Source organism: Prenolepis imparis, unplaced genomic scaffold (genome assembly GCF_030444845.1).
Source record: "Prenolepis imparis isolate NDT839.2.m4 unplaced genomic scaffold, iyPreImpa1.0 SCAF_7, whole genome shotgun sequence".
Taxonomy (NCBI): domain Eukaryota; kingdom Metazoa; phylum Arthropoda; class Insecta; order Hymenoptera; family Formicidae; genus Prenolepis; species Prenolepis imparis.
In genome coordinates, this window is record NW_028141165.1 from 16415070 (window position 1) to 16435186 (window position 20117).

Here is a 20117-nt window from a genome sequence, read left to right on the forward strand (position 1 = left end):
AGCTGAGAATATCTGAGGACAGATATCAGCGCAGGATGGCCGAATGTAGGAATCGAGAATTTTTCGTTTGATTTCGTTTTCGTTTCGAATTGCTTTGTATGTTAGATTATTTCTCGGGCGTGTTGACGAACCGGTCGCGGCTGGAGTTTATTGTATCTCTATTGTCTGTGGGTCTATTGTCTTGAGCTCGTATTTGTTTTTGAGGCAGTTCTTGCCCTTGTTTTTACCGTGCGACAGTTAAGCGTGCGATTTCGAACACTCGACGTGTCGCTTCCTGATTGGCCCACGCGGGGCATAGCGAGGGTATAAATCGTCTCTCTCGAGTTTTCAAGGGAGAGCGCCGAATTCCGCGAAGGCAAAAGTACGTGTTATCTGAGTAGAAATAAAGTTATCTGAATCTGTATATAAATTCATCTTTTTAAAGACATTCTTCTCCCGTCTGAAATCAAATCCGTAAACCTACAGTAGTAAGTCCCCTTATATGCATATACAATCTCACTCTACTAAAAAGAGTTCTTGAATAAATTAATTTCTTTTATTCAAAGCTGTTACCTAATATTCGAAGAAGTTCGTATTAATTATTCCTGAACCCTTCCCTCTCCCGCTGAAGGCTTCCTACATAATTGCAGCGCGAGCCCTGGTTTCACGGTTTCCTGCATAATTGCAGTGCGAGCCCTGGTTTCACGGTTTCCTGCATAATTGCAGTGCGAGCCCTGGTTTCACAGTTTCCTGCGTAATTGCAGTGCGAGCCCTGGTTCCACGGTTTCCTGTATAACTGCAGCGCAAGCCGCGACCTTCCCTTGTATCCGTCGGGTTTCCTGCATAATTGCAGTGCGAGCCCTGGTTTCACGGTTTCCTGCATAATTGCAGTGAGAGCCCTCGCAAAGTTCCCTCATTCTAAACAAAATTGCAAAGGTGCAAATTTCTTCGGAATAAATATTAAAATTTTACTTCTTAAATAAATATTGAATTCAAGGACTCTTTCTCGAAGAACAGCTCTCATATATCGCTGTTGTTAGTGGAGACTACGCGCCATTCCCAACGGGTCATAAAGCGGTCCCGAAATCATCGCAATCGTCGTCTAAGGCGAGAGTTGGCTCGGGCTACGGCGGACTTATTTTCTACAACCATAAACTACTCTGCGAAAAACTCGAAATATTAGCTAGAGAACACATTAACACTATTAATAGTTACACCAAAGAAAAAATTTGTAATTCACCTAACCGCGATCCACCTCATTATTCTCCGATTTCATCCCCCGAATACACAGGAACCCCGCGAATTCCCTCTCCTTGTCTCAATCATTCTCCCTCCCCCTCACCACTTAATATAGAGTGTGACGAAGGTTGCACTTGTCAAGAGGTAGAAATCCCCTTCATTTATAACGAGGCCTACTCCTTTTTTAAGGAGACACATCGGGCAAATTCCATTCCAACACGAAAATGAATGTTATAAATGGCTCCTTTCTAATTTCCCTATACTAGAGCTCCCTCTCCCAGAAGGTATTTACACCTACGGGCCAGACGATCCCGATGAAGAGCAGTTCATGAGAATTATAGCGGGAAGTCTCCCCGGCGCCCTCATCCCTATGTTTACCCCTATCCATCCCAACCCTATCGGATTCCCCGTCGATATCCTCCGCGCCTTCCTTTTCCCCTCCATCGTCGAAATTACCGAACTCTCATAAACTAGCATTCTCTCTCACACGCACACAAATGGACACAATTTTTATATATCTATTATCGTTTAAATTATTGTAACCACCAATCAGGACCCTAAAATTTAAACAATAACTCTTTCCCCTTTCTGCCCCGATTGAAGATCTCCGTATCTATGTATCACCCGCGACCCATACACATACACTCACACTTTCATTAGCGAACATCTCTGATTATTATTTATATTATCATTATGTATAGAATTTCGTTTGCTGCATTATTAGAAATAAATTTATAATTGTAACGTAAATGATTTCTGCTAATTTATAACCCGTTCCCACTCATTCCCGTAAACCGAGATCGCACAAGGTCCCATCCTGCTGATACTTTCAATTTAAACGGAACTGCGCGGCTTTTTAGGAATACCGGTTTAGCATTCTTTTTTAATTTTAATCGAGCTTCAACTTTACTCATCAACAGAACTTCTTCCTTCATAATATCAGGATATTTATTAAATAATTGCTCCAACTTATTTTGACCATGAATCTCAAGCGTTTTAATGTTTTCAATTTCTTTTAAACTTGATTTGACCTTTCCTAAAATTCTTAACTGATTTATCCACTCACGACCTAACAAAGGACTTCGATCATAGCGAACTATATACATATTCAATTCACGTATACAGTCAACGTCGCGGACTTTAACCTTGACGTAACCTAACGGCGCAAAGTTTTGTTTACAATACGAACGTAGTCTTAACTGTGTTTTTTGTATGACTATTTTTGGCAGTATTTTTTGCAACCATTTTTCACTCACCAATGTGACCGCAGCCCCGCAATCTACTTCGAAAATGACTCGACGATTTTCAAGAGACAGAGAGACCGTGAACTTATCCCGGAACTGAGAATGTTCCGTCTCATCCAGTCTGTAGACTTCTTCTAACAATTGCGTCTTACATTTCTTCTTGCAGACTTTTTGTAAATGACCAAGCCCGCCACATTCATGGCATTTTATATGTCGAGGAAGAGTGCAGTCCGGCGCCAGATGATTCTGTCTACACCTGTAACAAGTAACATTATTAGACTTCGAGTTATGAGGCCAATGTGTCTTAGATTTATGGGACCCGCCAAACGAATTTGTCTTTTTCCCAAAATTATTCTTCTGATTCCTCGGTTTGGCCTCTTTGGCGTCAGTTTTCTTCGCAGCCTTAGCGCCTGCTCCAACAAAATCCACCGCCACCGATACTTCCGATTTCAATTCCGTGACGCCTTTCTCTGCCAGCTCCATTCCACATCCTGTCTTCAAAGCTGATTCCAATGTTAAATTTGCTGTCTCCAGCAACCGGCCTTGGATACGTTTATTCCGTAGTCCAAATACAAATTGGTTCCTTAGCTCTGTTTTCAAGTATTCACCGAACTTGCAATGCAGGGACAGCTTCTGCAACGCTGCCATATACTCCTGACATTTTTCTTCCGGTAATTGAAGTCGCTTCCGAAAAACAAAAATTTCCGCTATTTCCAACGGCTCCGGGGCATAAAATTCCTTTAATTTATTAAGCAAAACGTCGTATGACATTTGATAAGGGTCTTCTGGTTCTAAACGGTCGCATAATATTCCGAAAGCTTCTACGCCCAGGAAATGTAACAAATACGCGACCTTTTCTTGCCCTTCCAGCACTCGAAAAATTCGAAAGGCTCCTTCCAACCGTTGTAACCACCGTTGGAATGTTTGCTGCTTCGGATCAAAAAAATCGACATTAATTTTACTATTTCCGGCAGCTTGCCCCATTATTTGACTAGGAGGCTGAACAGAAACAGTGCTACTGCTTCCAGCTCCCGAGGTTCCTGGCCCTTGGTTCTTATTTCCATCCGATGGCATCGTCGTCCTGTACTAAACGCTCTTCCAGAAAGTTCGGTGCCACGTGGTCACAAATCCACGTGATTGCTCCGCTTTACGTACGTTCGCTAAACGTGGTTTCCAATTTAACGCTTGATTTACGTTGATCCCATCCTCGTCGCCAACTGTTGTGTATTTCGTTTATTAGACAATATAAAATGTGTACAGGTATCCCAATTACAAGTAGTTAGAATACTGGGAGAATAATGGGATAAGTACGATACGTCCGGTCGAAACACGTGTGTAATAGCAACTCGCTTCTCCTTCTTCGTACACGCACACACGATCCTTAAACCCCCGCGCATGAGCTCTCCTAAAGGTGGTATTTAGATTTAACCGCGTACGTTCGTATTACGTCCGCGCGCTATACAATCGAATATATAACAGTATTCATTTTTATCCTTTATCCTTCTAGTATCACTTGATAAGGGCCCATATCCATAGGCCGAAACGTCGTGTATTTAAAAAAAAAAATAAAATTTGCCAGTTAGGTCGAAGAAGAATAAATATTGTTGGTTTTGTTCATTACTGGCGACTTTTACGTTCAAATTTTTGCTTTAATTTATGTACTGAGGAAGACTAAGTAAAATCGAAACGTCTAATATCATATATTTGGAATACTATATGTATACAAATATTGCTCGTAGTTGGCCTTTTACAATTTATAATTTGTTTTGCATTAAACGAGATTTATCTTAATTTATTTTATTTTAATTTAATAAATTTTTTATTAAGAGATTATACACTTATAATTTCTCTAAATAAAATAAACTTTATTATACTTTTTCTTTATTTTCTATAAAAGAAACTTATAAAATTAACTTTTTTATAAAATTTAAACTTATTAACTTTTTATAAAACTGTAAATTCTTAACTCAAGCTTGTTGAATAATACTTTTTCGATTTATTGACTCCGCACGGACTCATATGAGACCCACTATGGATGAATTTTTTAAATCATATTTTTTTCGAAAGCAATATATTGAAGAGAAATAGAGTAAGGCAAATTCACGCGACTTTGACGATTATAAGCATTTAATTTCAAATCTTTATGTTTCGCTTTAAAATATTATATTTTATTTTATAAAATATTGCTTTCAGCATATTCCCTAACACCCAGGAATACAATTAACTACGTATATTCAAATATATTGTATTGCGTCACTCACGCGTACGATTCGCATATACAGAGATGTTCAGCAATAGGTGGGACAAAATTTAAGAGGTGATTCTACATGATAAATTATTATTGATTTTTATTTTATCATGTAGAATCACCTTACATTTTGTCCTATCTGTTGCTGAATATCTTTCAATAGAGTATTGTTTGCAGATTATTTTGGTCCCATAAGCATACCAGCGTACTACCTTTTTGGTCTAATATACGTAATATAAATCTGAGCCGTATGGGATCGTTTAAAAATTTTAATGTTCAATATTTTAAAACTAGCCAAAAATTAATCTTTTATATATTTAAACAGTACTTTATCTGCACATTATGATGGTACCATCAGCATATTAGCGTACAAACTTTTTGGTCTAATATTCGTAATTTAAATCCGCGCCGTATGGAGTCCGCGGTCCAAAAATTTTAATTTTTAATATTTTAAAACAAGCCATAAATTAATTTTTTATATATTTCAACAGTACATTGTCTGCACATTATGATGGTACCATCAGCATACCAGCGTACAACCTTTTTGGTCTAATATTCGTAAAATAAATCCGCGCTGTAAGGGATCTGCGCGGCTTAAAAATTTTAATTTACAATATTTTAAAATGAGCCAAAAGTTAGTCGTATATATATTTTAATAGTGTATTGTTTGCAGATTATGTTGGTACCATAAGCATATCCGCGTACTACGTTCTTGGTCTAATATACGTAAAATGAATCCGCGCCGTATGTGGTCCGCGGTATAAAAATTTTAATTATCAATATTTCAAAACGAGCCAAAAATTAATCTTTTATATATTTCAAAAGTACATTGTCTGCACATTATAATGGTATCATCAGCCTACAAACTTTTTGGTATAAAATACAAAATATAATTGTTCGCCGTATGGGATTCGCGGCTTAAAAATTTTAATTTTCAATATTTTAAAACGAGCCGAAAATTAATCTTTTATATATTTCAACAGTACATTGTCTGCACATTATGATGGTACCATCAGCATACTAGTCTACAAACTTTTTGGTACAATATACATAATTCAATTGTGCGCCGTATGGGATCCGCGACTTAAAAATTTTAATTTTTAATATTTTAAAACGAGTCAAATATTAATTCTTTATATATTTCAACAGTACATTGTTTATAAATTATTTTGTTACCATAAGCACATCAGCGTACTACCTTCTTGGTCTAATATACGTAACATGAACCCGCGCCGTATAAGGTCCGCGGTTTAAAAATTTTAATTTTTAATATTTCAAACAAGCCAAAAATTAATCTTTTATATATTTCAACAGTACATTGTCTGCACATTATGGTTGTACCATCAGCATACCAGCATACACATTTTTTGATATAAAATACGAAATATAATTGTGCGCCGTATGGGATTCGCGGCTTAAAAATTTTAATTTTCGATATTTTAAAACGAGCTAAAAATTAGTTGTATATATATTTTAATAGTGTATTGTTTGCAGATTTTTTTGGTACCATAAGCATATCAGCGTACTACCTTCTTGGTCTAATATACGTAAAATGAATCCGCGCCGTATAGGATCGCGGTTTAAAAATTTTAATTTTTAATGTTTCAAACAAGCCAAAAATTAATTTTTATATATTTTAACAGTACATTGCCTGCACATTATGATAGTACCATCAGCATACCAGCCTACAAACTTTTTGGTATAAAATACGAAATATAATTGTGCGCCGTTTGGTATTCGCGGCTTATAAATTTTAATTTTCAATATTTCAAAACGAGCCAAAAATAAACTTTTATATATTTCAACAGTACATTTTCTGCACTTTATGATGGTACCATCAGCATATCAGCCTACAAACTTTTTGGTATAAAATACAAAATATAATTGTGCGCCGTATGGGATTCGCGGCTTCAAAATTTTAATTTTCAATATTTTAAAACGAGCCAAAAATTAATCGTATATATATTTTAATAGTGTAATGTTTGCAGATTATTTTGGTACCATAAGCATACCAGCGTACTACCTTTTTGATTTAATATACGTACTATAAATCTGCGCCGTATGGTATTCGAGGCTTAAAAATTTTAATTTTCAATATTTCAAAACGTGCCAAAAATTAATCTTTCATATATTTTAACAGTACATTGGCTGCACATTATTATGAATTATGCGTATCAGATTTGTGGCTGCCCTATGGGATTTCCCTTATCGCCTATCTTGGCTGACATGGTCATGGACGACCTTGAAACGCATTGCTTAACCTTTTTGGATTTTACTATACCAGTCTTTTACAGATATGTGGATGATATATTTGCGATCGCATCGCAACCAATAATTGATAAATTATTAATTGTTTTTCACAGTTATCACCAATGTTTGAAGTTTACACATGAGATTGAAATCAACATCTCCATTAATTTTCTAGACAATACAGTCATTAAGGTGGATTGAAATTTGTTGACTAATTGGTATAGAAAATCCACTTTTTCAGGTAGATATCTGAATTTTTATTCTAGCCACCCTCTTAATTATAAGATCAATACGATCAAGAGTTTAGTGGATCGTGCGATTTTGCTTTCTGACGACCGCTATCATATGGACAAGTTAAAAATTGTAAGGAATATCTTAGTCAACAACTTTTTTCCGAAACCTCTCATTGATCTGCATATCGGTAATAGAATAAAAGCATTAAAATTTTGTAACGAGGTCACTCCTAAGATGCTGGACATCACATTGATTGTTCCTTTACCATACATAAAAAACCTCAGTGAAAATATAAACATTGCCCTTAACAAATGCGGCCTTAATGTAATATACACGATACCAAAAAAATTAAATAGTCTAATTAAGCGCGGTAAAGACAATATAGACAACGTTCACAAAACTAATGTTGTATACAGGATTGAATGTAATGACTGTGATGCGACTTACACTGGTCAAACCAAAAAACAACTTTTAACACGTATTAAAGAACATAGCAATAACATTAAAAAACATCTCAGCAATCATAATGTAATTAGCAAACACCGTACCCAACACGGACATGATTTTAATTGGAATAAACCTAGAATCCTACATTGTGAAAAACATTTAAGAAAAAGGGAAATAGCTGAAATGTTTTATATTAAAAAACATAATAGCAACATAAATTTACAAAAAGATACGGATAATTTAAACCCGATATATGACTCATTAATACACAGCGTTTGATTGTTCGTGCAACGTTATATGGTTTTCTCATCTTTGTTTTTCGTCCTTTTTACAATGTCTTTCGATATCAGACTTTTGGTATGTTAAACAATAAATATACATTGCTTGCCCTTTAAACTTTAGTAACTACACATCTTTCATATTGACACCTCGAAAGGTACCATTTAAATTTGTTAAACTTTCTTTGTAATTTGCGCTTCGTTTTTAATCAAATTTTACACTTAGACACTTTATATATTTTTTATTTCCGTTATTTGTATGTGTTTGCAGTAATAACTTAAAAAGGGCCCGTACCTAAGGGCCAAAACGTCGTTTTATCAAACTTTTTGTACTGGCCAGTCAGGTCGAATTAGTAATAAACATTTATAATTTTATTTATCACTGGCGACTTCACTTTAATGATTTGATGTTTTTATATAATTTTTCATATAAATACATCATACTTTTTTAAATAAAATAGAGGAATGGCATATCGCGCGCTTGTGTTATTCTAGTCTTTTTCTAAAAAAGACATATTAAGTCGATTCTCGCAAGTATTGTTACCTTTTTTCCGCGAAAATATTAATCAAAGTTTTATAACATATTATTTAAAACATATTATTATTTTATTTAATTTTATTTTGGACTAACTGTCAAACTGCTAACTGCTAACCCTTGCGACGACAGCCTCTCCATGCTACGAATATAACACACAACGCGAATGTCAAAAATATTAATCAAAAGTTTAAAGTATTATAACATATTATTTAAAACATATTATTATTTTATTTAATTGTATTTTGGACTAACTGTCAAACTGCTAACTGCTAACCCTCGTGATGACAGCCTTTCGATGCTACGAATATAACACACAACGCGAATCGACAGAGAGCCAATCAGCATCGCGGGAAAGCGACAACAATGTCAATAACATGCCTTTTTTAGAAAGGGGACTAGCACGCAGCGCGCGCTAACGCGCGCGCCTTCTTCGATCATTACTTAGATAATAATAATAATAATAATAATAATAATAATAATAATAATAATAATATTAATATTAATATTAATAATATTATATATCACTCATTCTAGATGTAATTAAAATGATATGATAAGATAATTATTAATTTTTAATTAAATTATACAATTTGAAACAATAATTTTTTAAATTTATATTTACTTTGTCATCTTTTTTTTGCATCATTATAACATAATTATATATCACTTATATTCGTTTGTTATGTTTTATTAATTAAGTATTTCTTTATAAACGTAGTTTTTTATTTTTTTAGACATATTATCATCATTTAAATAAATTTTCAATGAATCTCAGGAACGAACTCGTGAAAATGCGACATACAGTTGTTCATGACTGAAAATATCTTTTCGAAGATCTATTGCAATTTTGTCGAAAATTTGTCCCTGTGATTTATTTATTGTCATAGCAAATGCCAATTTCACTGGAAATTGTCTTCTTTTGAAAGTAAATGGATATATATTTTCACAATATAAAGTGATACGATTTAAAAAAACTATTTCTCCAATCTTATTACCTGTTAAAATTTCACAACGTAATAAGTTATTATCTAAATCTAAAACTAATAATCTTGTACCATTGCATAAACCTTCGCTGATACTAAGATTTCTCATAAACATGATAATATTGTATTTTCTTAAGCGTAACTCATAAGGTGGAAAACACGTTGGGTTTAACGGGTTGAGATATTCTATCGGAATTGTTTCATATATATCTTGATTATCTCCAGTCGTTTCAAGAGTATCTATACTTGTATAAACTCTCTCTGTCGTTTCATCCAACAAATTTACTACTTTTTCGTTTATTTTCTCAACATCGACATTTCTTGCAGATAATATAACGTAATTAGCCATAGTTTTATATTGTTTACATTTTATAATATCTTCGTACATGTCTTCAACCATATCTGAATTTGCGTTTGCTATACATTTTTCTGGAATATGAATATTATCTGAGTGATCATTTAAAGAACCATTACCTAAATTTAATAAAAATTGTGCAAATTCTTTTTCCTGTGATAAAGTTCTCATATTTTGTGTTGAGGCCTAAAGGATATAGCGAGATAGGAAAGGTTAAACGAGCACAATTCTGGATAAAGAACACTAGTATATTATTAGACACAAAAAAAGGCGAAAAGTACAATGTGTGCGAGAGCGGCGAGCGCGTGAAAAGTAAAGTAGTGATTGCGGAGGCGTAGCACAGATGGTGCGACTCGCAAGTAAATAATCAGGCAATGGACTTTAGGGAATCGTAATTCCAGCAACACCCCCCCTCGATCTACAGAAAGTCCATGGGGGAAACGGCACATGACTTCCTCAGTCCGCACAGTTTCAGGCACTTCTGATGTTTTCCTTTGGACAGTGCCTTCGTCATCATATCCGCAGGCATATCCTCCGTGGGTAGGTGATGGATGATGATTCTTCGATCCTTTAAAGCCTCCCGGACGAAGTGGTGTCGAATATCTATGTGCTTGCTACGCGCATGGAAGGTCGCGTTCTCGGCAAGCTTCTTGGCTCCAATGTTGTCGTTGAACAACACTCCATCCGTCAGCTCCTCAAATCCTAACTCAATTAGGAATTCGTTCTAGTAGATTGCTTCTTTGGTGGCTTCGCTCAAGGCCATGTATTCGGCCTCCGTCGAAGACAACGCCACCGTCCTCTGTTTCTTGGAGTCCCAAGAGATAGGTCCGCCGTTCAAAAGGAAAATGTACCCGGTGTACGATCGTCTGTCGACTAGGCAGCCTCCCCAGTCGGAGTCGACAAATCCGGTCAAGGCGGTCTGGCTTCGATTGAACTCGATTCCTACGTCTATGGTTCCTTTCAGGTACTTGAGGACACGCTTCCCTGCTGCCCAGTGTTCCTTGTCGAAGCTCTCGTTAAATTGGCTGAGGTAGCTTACGACATGAGCAATGTCGGGTCTGGTGGATACGGCCAAGTACATCAGGGAGCCCACCAACTCCCGATATGGTAGCTTTTGTACTTCGTCGTCCACTTCACGATTTGGTTTGTTTAACTTCGAATTTACGTCCATAGGTGTGCAAACAGTCTTGGAGTCTTCCATGCCAAATCTTCTCAACACGTCCTTGATGTATCCTTGTTGGCTTATAAGTATACTGCCCTCTTTACGAGAGAATTCCATCCCAAGGCAATATTTGATGTCACCTAGATCCTTCACGTGAAAATCGCGAGCCAACTTCGACTTGATTTCCTCGGATCTTTCCATCTTCCTCGAGATCACCACAATATCGTCGACGTAGATGAAGATGTACGAGAATCCGCTTTGTTCCTTCATGATGTATACGCATGGATCGGCATTCGTGGGATTCGCACCGATTCTTCGTAAAGATCCATCAAGTTTCTGATACCAGCTCCTACCTGCCTGTCGAAGTCCGTACAAGGCCTTCTTGAGCAAGCATACTTTATCTCCGGTCTGCAATTCTTCGAGCATTGTGTTAGCCTTCCTCTTCAGAGTTTTATCGCAGGATCGGTCGGTCAATATGGATCTGAGAGCATCTTCCAAAAGTTGTGGAGGTTCCATAAACAATTCTTCTTCGATGTCTCCATTCAGATAGGCTGAGGTTATATCCAAATGACGAATGTGCATGTCTAGTTGAGCTGCCAACGCTAACAACAGACGAATTGAGCTCATGCGTGTTACAGGGGCGAAGGTCTCGTTGTAATGAAAACCAGGACGTTGTGCGAAACCTTTCGCCACAAGGCGAGCCTTCTTCCTCTCAAGAGTTCCGTCGGAGTTGTACTTGTTTCGAAGTACGAAGCGACTTCCGATGACTTTCTTATCCTTCGGACGGTGGACCAACTCCCAAGTGTTGTGCGTGAGGATGGATTTAACTTCCGAACTTATGGCTTCACGCCAATCTTCCGCGTCTTCGCTGCACAAGGCCTGCTTGAGCGGTATCTCGGCCAAGTTCGCGAAATCCGGTTCCTCATCTTCTCTGTCTTCTCGAGCTGGCTGAAACAGACGTCGAGGGCGTCCTCGTTGTCCCGTACGAATCACACGAGGTCTCCCAGGTCCTCTTCTTTGCTGACGTTGAGGTGTCTCTTCACTGTCGTCGGACTCGTGATCAGCTGCGTCGTCCTCAGGTCCATCGGGTTCGCAATTTGGTTCGTCGACTTCGAGCGGCGTCAATTCAACCTTAATCGTTCCATTTTCAGATTGAGACTTCGTTGTCTCTTCGTCTGGGTACGGATCTTCCGGGAAGACATCTTCGGGGGTAGTCGAGGCACAAGCGGGGGTGCCTGCGAAGGATACGTCCCGAGACAGTATGACTTTCTTCTCTTCGGTCAACCACATCCTATAGCCCTTCGAGGATTCTGAGTATCCTAGGAAGATTGCTGGCTTACTCCGGGGGGCAAATTTGCCTTTGCCAGGTTCCGTGTCCAAACAGAATGCCTTACATCCGAATTCTCGAAAATGTGACACGTCCGGCTTTCTTCCTGACCATGCTTCGTAGGGCGTCCTTCCGTTCAGACTAGAGCTAGGAGTTCTATTCCTAATGTAGTTGGCCGTCGAAACAGCTTCAGCCCAAAAAGATCCGGGGAGCCCCGATTGTGACAGTAGACATCTTGCAGTGTCTAATAAGGTCCTGTTTTTCCGCTCTGCAGTGCCGTTCTGCTCCGGATGATAAGGTATCGACAATCTTCTCACGATACCATGCTCGGCAAGAAAGGCATCAAACACGAGATTCTTGTACTCCTTTCCGTTGTCCGACTGGAGGTGCTTGATTTTCTTATCCCTCAAGTTTTCAATCAGAGCTTTGTATTCCTTGAAGACGTTGAGAACCTCACTCTTGGACTTCACAAAACGTACTTCGCACCATCTGGAACTGTCGTCGATGAAGGTGACGAAGTACTTCGCCCGTCCATTCGACTCAATGCGCAGGGGGCCGCATACGTCGGAGTGTACGATCTCCAGTATTTGTGTGACCCGATTGTCCTTCTTGATGAAAAGGGACCTTGTCATCTTACTTCTCATGCAAGTGTCACAGGTCAATCTTTCCTTCGGCGTCGCGAGCTTAATGCCACAAATTGACTGATTCTTAACAGCTTCTAGAAGATATCTCTCGTTCAGGTGACCCAACCGTTGGTGCCATGTCTCAAGAGATTCAACGTCTGTGGAGTTGCACGCTGCTTCGTGAACACTGCTGCTTTGACGATTCGATGCTCCACGTATGTAGTACAATCCGTCAATACGATCAGCGATTAATTTTACAACGCCTCCGCCGTCGTTAACCGTGGCCTTGTATCTGTCGAAAACAACCTCATAGCCCTTCTCAGTGATTTTTCCGACGGACAAGTTAGTACGCAGATCAGGGACATGTAGAGCATTATTCAATCGAAAATTTTTAACTTTACCCAGAACGTCGGCGCTGAACAGGACTTCACCCTTCGCATGTATATTCGTCGAGCTGTTGTTCGCCAAACTCAACTCGATATTGTTTGCGTCTCGAATCGTGCAGAAGTCGTGGACAGAGTTACTTAAGTGTGAGGTCGCGCCACTATCCAAACACCATCGGTCGTCGCGGCGTGTGTGGTCAGCACGGAATGCGCTGTGCCCGGCGCTCGGATGAGCTAACGCGCACAAGCTCGTTTCTTCGCTCTTCTTCACCTTCTCACGAGAATCCTCTTGTTTCTTGATGTCCTTCGTGCACTCCGCTGCTTTGTGCCCTAACGTGCCACATCGGTGACAGCAGTATTTGAAGTCGCCGCCGGTGCTCGCGTCGTTCTTCTTGGTCGTGGGTCGTCTCAGCTTCCGCGTCTTCTTTCCGCCTTTATTGGCGTATAATGCGTTTTGCATAGGAGCTCGGGCTGCGTCGCTCGATCTCGCTTCGCTTTCCTCGACAATTTTTATTCGCAGCGTCTCTGGTGAAGGTAGCTCGTCGCGGGATTCTATCGCGCACCGAAAGTTTTCGTAGCTGGATGGCAGACTGTAAAGCAACATGATAGACAATAAATCGGGATGTATATCGACTTCCATCTCACCTAGTTTGTCGATGGCGTCGAAGAACTTGCGTATATGGTCACGAACATCGCCGCCGTTTTTCATGCGCTGGAGTGTCAGCTGCTTCAACAACGTGGTTTTCCGGGCAGGTCCTTTGGATTGATATATGTTCTCGAGCTTTAGCCAGACGTCTCTCGAGGTCTCGCATCCTTTTATTTGCTTCAGTTCACTGGGATTTATCGAGAGTATGATATCCGACTTGGCTTTATCGTCTTTCGTTTTCCATTGCTTTACAACGTTCGCCGTGGTGGCATCGCCGGCTACGAGCGTCGGCTTCGCAGACTCACCGCTCACATACATCCATGCATCATTTTTTACGAGCAATGCCTGCATCTGCAGTTTCCAGGTGTCATAGTTGTCTTTATTAAGCGCTTCAATGCGCGCTAATCCGGTTGCGCTCATCCTTCCGATTCGTGACGACGGTGCTTGGGGGTTATCCTAACCTAGCACACGCGCGAGAGACCGAAACCACTTCACTTCAGTTCTTTCGTCGCGTTTGTCTTTGTATATCGCTATCTTGGCACGCTTCTGGGCCCATAACCTGTTGAGGCCTAAAGGATATAGCGAGGTAGGAAAGGTTAAACGAGCACAATTCTGGATAAAGAACACTAGTATATTATTAGACACAAAAAAGGGCGAAAAGTACAATGTGTGCGAGAACGGCGAGCGCGCGTGAAAAGTAAAGTAGTGATTGCGTAGGCGTAGCACAGATGGTGCGATTCGCAAGTAAATAATCAGGCAATGGACTTTAGGGAATCGTAATTCCAGCAACATTTTGTGTCAATGAAAATATTTTAAATTGTTTCCATAGAATACTAAATTTTATCGATAAATTTATAATTTCACAACGCGTAGCTTTTTCTTTTACAGGTAATAATTGTTTAAAATCTCCACCAAGAAGAACGATTTTATCACCAAAATATAAATCATTTTGCATTATATCACGTAATGTTCGATCCATTATTTCTAATACATAGCGTGGTGCCATAGGAGCTTCGTCTATAATGAAAACATCTACGAGTTTTAAATTTTCAGCCTCTTTAGATTGAACTTTAATGTTTGATGTAGAATCGGCGAAAAGAGGTACAGGTAATCCAAAAACTTTGTGTATCGTTCTCCCATTTGGAAGTAATGTTGCAGCAATACCGGTAAATGCCATCGTATTAATTATTTTTCCTCTACTTTTAAGTAGATAATACAAGGTTGTATAAATGAAAGTTTTACCAGATCCACCTGGACCATCAATGTAAAAACAGTTATCATTATTGTTATTTGTTGTTGCTATTAAAATAGAATCAACAATTTCTTTTTGTTCTGTATTTAATTGTTCATATTGTCGTATACCTATCGATGTATCTTCTTCAATCTGTTCTTCGTTGTTTGTTTCTTGTATTTTTTGTGTTTCCTCTATTTCTTGTTCAATCTCAGGAAAATTAGCAATATTTGATCCTTCCTTTTGAAGTAAATTAATAATATAATTATTAGCTTTCTTTATTCCTATTATAGGTCCAAATCGTCTTGTATAATCTTCCGACATATCTTTTTTAAACTCATCCCATAACTTTTTCGGATGAACTGGTTGACAATGAATCAAAATTCGTACGAATAAATTACGAAGTCGTCTTGGCATCATCCAAACTTTTGCTTCATTCATTGCACGATACCAATCTTTATCATCTTCTATGAGTCCTAATGCTAAACATGCAGCAGTAAAAGTTTGATGTATCTCGTTATTAACTGTTCTTAATTCTTGAAAACTTGTAGTTCCTTTAACATGTAGTAAAAGTATACGTAAATGAAACAATTCTACTTGAGATGGGCTAACGGAATACATACGACCAATACAATTAAATATCTTTGACGTTTCTCCCAACGATTAATAGTTCTGCCGTTAATTATAATTTTTTAAAATACATAATGAGATGGAATATCACTGTATAAATATTGTTTTGCTTCCTCATCTCGAGCATTTAACTGAAAATAATCTAATAACATTGTTACTCGTTCTACAGCAAATCTTATCGCATCATTATTAATATTATCATCGATTATAACATTATGTTCATTTGGTAAATGAACTGGTAAACGAAATATAGCGTGACTTTTTTCTTGCAAAGGTTTGCTTAAGATACGCCAACATGCTTCCACGGGTCCGACATATCGAGCTTCGATAAAATCTTGGATTTCATCATGGTTTATTGTTTTATCTACATTTTCTCCAATAAATACAGACGCAGCATCATGGCCTTTATAAATGTATTTATATAAATATTTCACAGATTGTATACTCGATACTATTTCAACATTAATATGACTATTAAATAAAAGTAAGAGCGTTGGATTAAATGGAATAACGTATCGATTATCAACAACATATCGTCTAGGTCTTTCGTACAGCAATCCATTATTTCTTCGACGATATTGTGGATAACCATCTTCATCCATAGTTGTTTCAGGTCGAAATGGTTTTGGAAAATGTTTCGAACATTTATCATTTATCAAACACCAATTTCCACATGGCCCATGAATCATATGTTTCATTACAACATTATGTAAACTTTCATTTTCATTAGGATCACGAATTTCTGCAGAAATAAATTTATCAACTATTTCAGAATTTGATATCTTACAATTCTGTTTTAATGTAATCAATAAATGTATATGTGGTAATCCACGTTTTTGAAATTCTATTACATAAACGTATGCTAAAACTTCACCAAAAAATTTTTGTCTAACAATAACATCAATTAAATAATTTTTTTTTATATTAAATACCCGAGCACATATATCTGGCCTATCTGCAGGTTGTTGATTTGGAAGTAAATTTTCTTTAATTTCGCGCCAATTTGGATTACAAGTCATAGTAACAAAGATATTTGGTTTTCCATATTTCCGAACAATAGCCATCGCATCTTGATAATGTTGCAACATATTACGCGGTGAACCCACAAATGTCGATGGAAGTATAATCATTTTTCCAATGTGAGCATCGTTATTATTGGCGGTGTTTGCTAAATAATCAATTAATCCTTGATAAGTCTCAGCTTGCAATTGTTTTTGATTCTGTTTACAATAATTAATTCGGTCTTTATCAATTTTTATATAACTATCTACCAGCCATTGTTGAAATAATCGTCTTCCCATAATGAAAATATTAAAATTATCACGTATAGCTATTCGATATTTTACGTATGCAGCTCTACTTATTCGTTTATTACTATTCTACATTTAGATCCATCGTACTGACTTGTTTTAATGTTTTAGTACTTTTATTATAAATTGTTACATAGGTTTCAGGAATTTCACCATCTGCTGTAGTAGAAAAAACAGCTGCAACTTCATTTATCTTTTGTACATTGTATCGGCCACGATCGATGCCCTTTTTAGTTAAAAATCCTAATTGTAATTCACGTATATTGTTATCAGATGTTTGCTGTTGCATTTGAATTTCTTCGTGTATCATTCGATAAGATTGTGCAAAAATGTTATTTGTACGGATTATATTATCTATTAAATGTAAAATTTCTTGATCAAGATTCGAATTTTGATGTAATCGACACTCTGTTGCTTCATTACTATCCACAATAGAGAGTTGTTCATAACTCGGTGTTTCGTTAGATGCCGGATACAACGCGGTATTAATTTGATAATAGATTTGTCCTTGAATTTTAAAACAATAAGGTCCACATCTTTGCGCACTAAAATCTGCTATGTTTGCATTAAATGATGCGAATGAAAATGTATTATTGTAACCACGAATACGATTATAAAAGTGATTTGATTTTGGATGATTTCCAGTAAATAATTTATAAAGTTCATACGGAGGTTGAGGTAAAGGATTTAACTCAATAGTTCCATGGCTACAACAATCGTTAAATGAGTTTCCTTTATTAGCTACTTTTTCAGAATTAAAATGTTTCGCACCACAATGTTCGCAATATAAATTCATTTCTCCTATATAATGTTCTACAATATTTTCTAATTGAATAATGTGATTAATATCCGTATATCCTTTTTTTAAAGCTCGATTTCTTTCGTACCACCTTATTTGTTTACTTTTATTATTATCATTTATTATATCATTTTGTGATGGTATTTTCTGTAAATTAATATAATTTTTAATCCTATTATCATTTAAGTTTATTAATCTATTTGATGTGCTAGGTATTGAACAAATATTATTGCTATTTAATGGAGTTTCTATATTAAGGTTATGAACATTTCTAATTATATTAATATCATCGTTAATATTAAATAACTTTATGTTATCATTTATTATACTAACTTCATTATTATTTTTTATCATAGGAACATTTGTAATAATTGATGTATTAATTGCTTGTGACGCAGTAGTAACTGTTTCATTTGCTGAATATATTACGTCTGTAAGTAAAGTAGAAGTTTGAGAATCTATTACTACATTTTTTGAAAAATTTACAGAAGTTTGTGTTATATTTGAGCAAATTTCATCATTTGACAAAGATTGAGAATTTTTCTTAAGCATTTTTCGCTTTTTTTCTCGTCTTTCAGCCTGATATTTTGCCTTTCTTTCTCGTTTGTTACGTTGATATTCCTCTTCTTCTTCAACAGATCGAACTATCTTTCTTCGAGGCATAATTATTATTTAGATAATATCAATTAAAACTAATAATATAATTAAATGTAATAAAATATATATAAATTTCAAATAAAAATGATAATAAATCTTTTATTTAATTTTTTGTACATAAAATTCAACTTATAAGTAATAAATAATAAGATAATGAAATAATCAAATAACTAAATAATAAAAGTATAATTAAAATAATTAAAATTTCAATTTAATATCACAATATAAACATACATTAATATAATAATTTAATTTAATATTAATTTCGTTTATAATTATTGTCAAATTAGTTTAATTATATTTCAATTTGACGTTAACTTAAAAATCAAAAATAATTGAATACAATAATTTTATAAAAATTAATTTTAATTCAACAATTTAATTCAAAATCAATTTCAATTTAATAATCCAAATTAAAGTCAATTTCAAATCAAATCAAAGCCAATTTCAAATTAAGTCAAAGCCAATTTCAAATCAAGTCAAACCCAATTTCAAATTGAGTCAAAGCCAATTTCAAATCAAGTCAAAGCCAATTTCAAATCAAGCCAAAGCCAATTTCAAATCAAGTCAAATCCAATTTCAAATCAAGTCAAAGCCAATTTCAAATCAAGTCAAAGCCAATTTCAAATCAAGCCAAAGCCAATTTCAAATCAAGTCCAATTCAATTTCAAATCAAGTCAAAGCCAATTTCAAATAAAATCAAACCCAATTTCAATCCAAGTCAAATCCAATTTTAATTCAAGTCAAAGCCAATTTCAATCCAAGTTAAGGTCAATTTCAAATTAAGTCAAAATTAATTTTAATTTAAGTTAGAGCCAATTTTAATTAAATAATTAAATAAACAAAAATAAAATTCAATTCAATATTATGTTTAGCTTATTTTCCACTTTTAGCTTATTATCCCGTTGGATCTCTGAAAAAGAAAATATTTAATTATGGAAATAATTTAATTTTTTTCTACTTTTACGATATTATAAAATTTGTATATATATATAAAAAATTTTAAAAATAATTTAATAAGAAATCTAATTATTTTAAAAAATTATTAAATTTAACTAATTAGATTTAAATAAATCTAATTATTTTAAAAAATCGTGTAAAAAGAATTACTTAAAAAAAAAGCATATAAAAATCATGTAAAAAGAGAATTGGATGTATTAAAATAATTTTAAAAAATATATACAAATCTTTTTTGTCTCTACTTTTTTCTTTTTTTTACTCTTCTTTTTTTCACTTTTTTTTCTTTTTGTTCTTTCTCTCTTTCTCTCTCTTTCTTTCTTTTTCTTTCGCTTTCTTAATCAAATGTTTGTGAATAAACTGTAAAAGTAAACATTTATATGTTTAAATATATGTATAGATATTAGATCAATTTCATTGGAAATTTATAATCTCCGTTATGAGTCTATTGGACGTAATGTATTAAAAAATGTTTCAATCCTGTTTTGTCAAAATTAAAACAAGATATGATTTTAATGAGTTTTATAGCATAATTAAAGTAATTATATGTTATAAAACTTATAAAAACTATCTCTTTCAATTTTGATAAAAAAATTC

At 35.6% G+C, this 20117-nt stretch overlaps 1 protein-coding gene across 1 annotated transcript; it reads right to left on the minus strand.

Moving 5' to 3' along the window:
* Positions 1 to 1121: 1121 nt before the first annotated feature.
* On the minus strand, positions 1122 to 3536 carry LOC145938330 (uncharacterized). The gene is made up of 2 exons (XM_083041832.1): positions 2475 to 3536; positions 1122 to 1139 (listed from the first exon to the last, which is right to left on the minus strand). The coding sequence occupies exons 1-2, from the start codon at positions 3534 to 3536 to the stop codon at positions 1122 to 1124; spliced, it is 1080 nt and encodes a 359-aa protein (XP_082897958.1).
* Positions 3537 to 20117: the final 16581 nt, after the last annotated feature.

Bases quoted from the DNA above. Each gene is read 5' to 3' on its own strand.
- LOC145938330 (XM_083041832.1), bottom strand. From the start codon at position 3,536: ATGCCATCGGATGGAAATAAGAACCAAGGGCCAGGAACCTCGGGAGCT.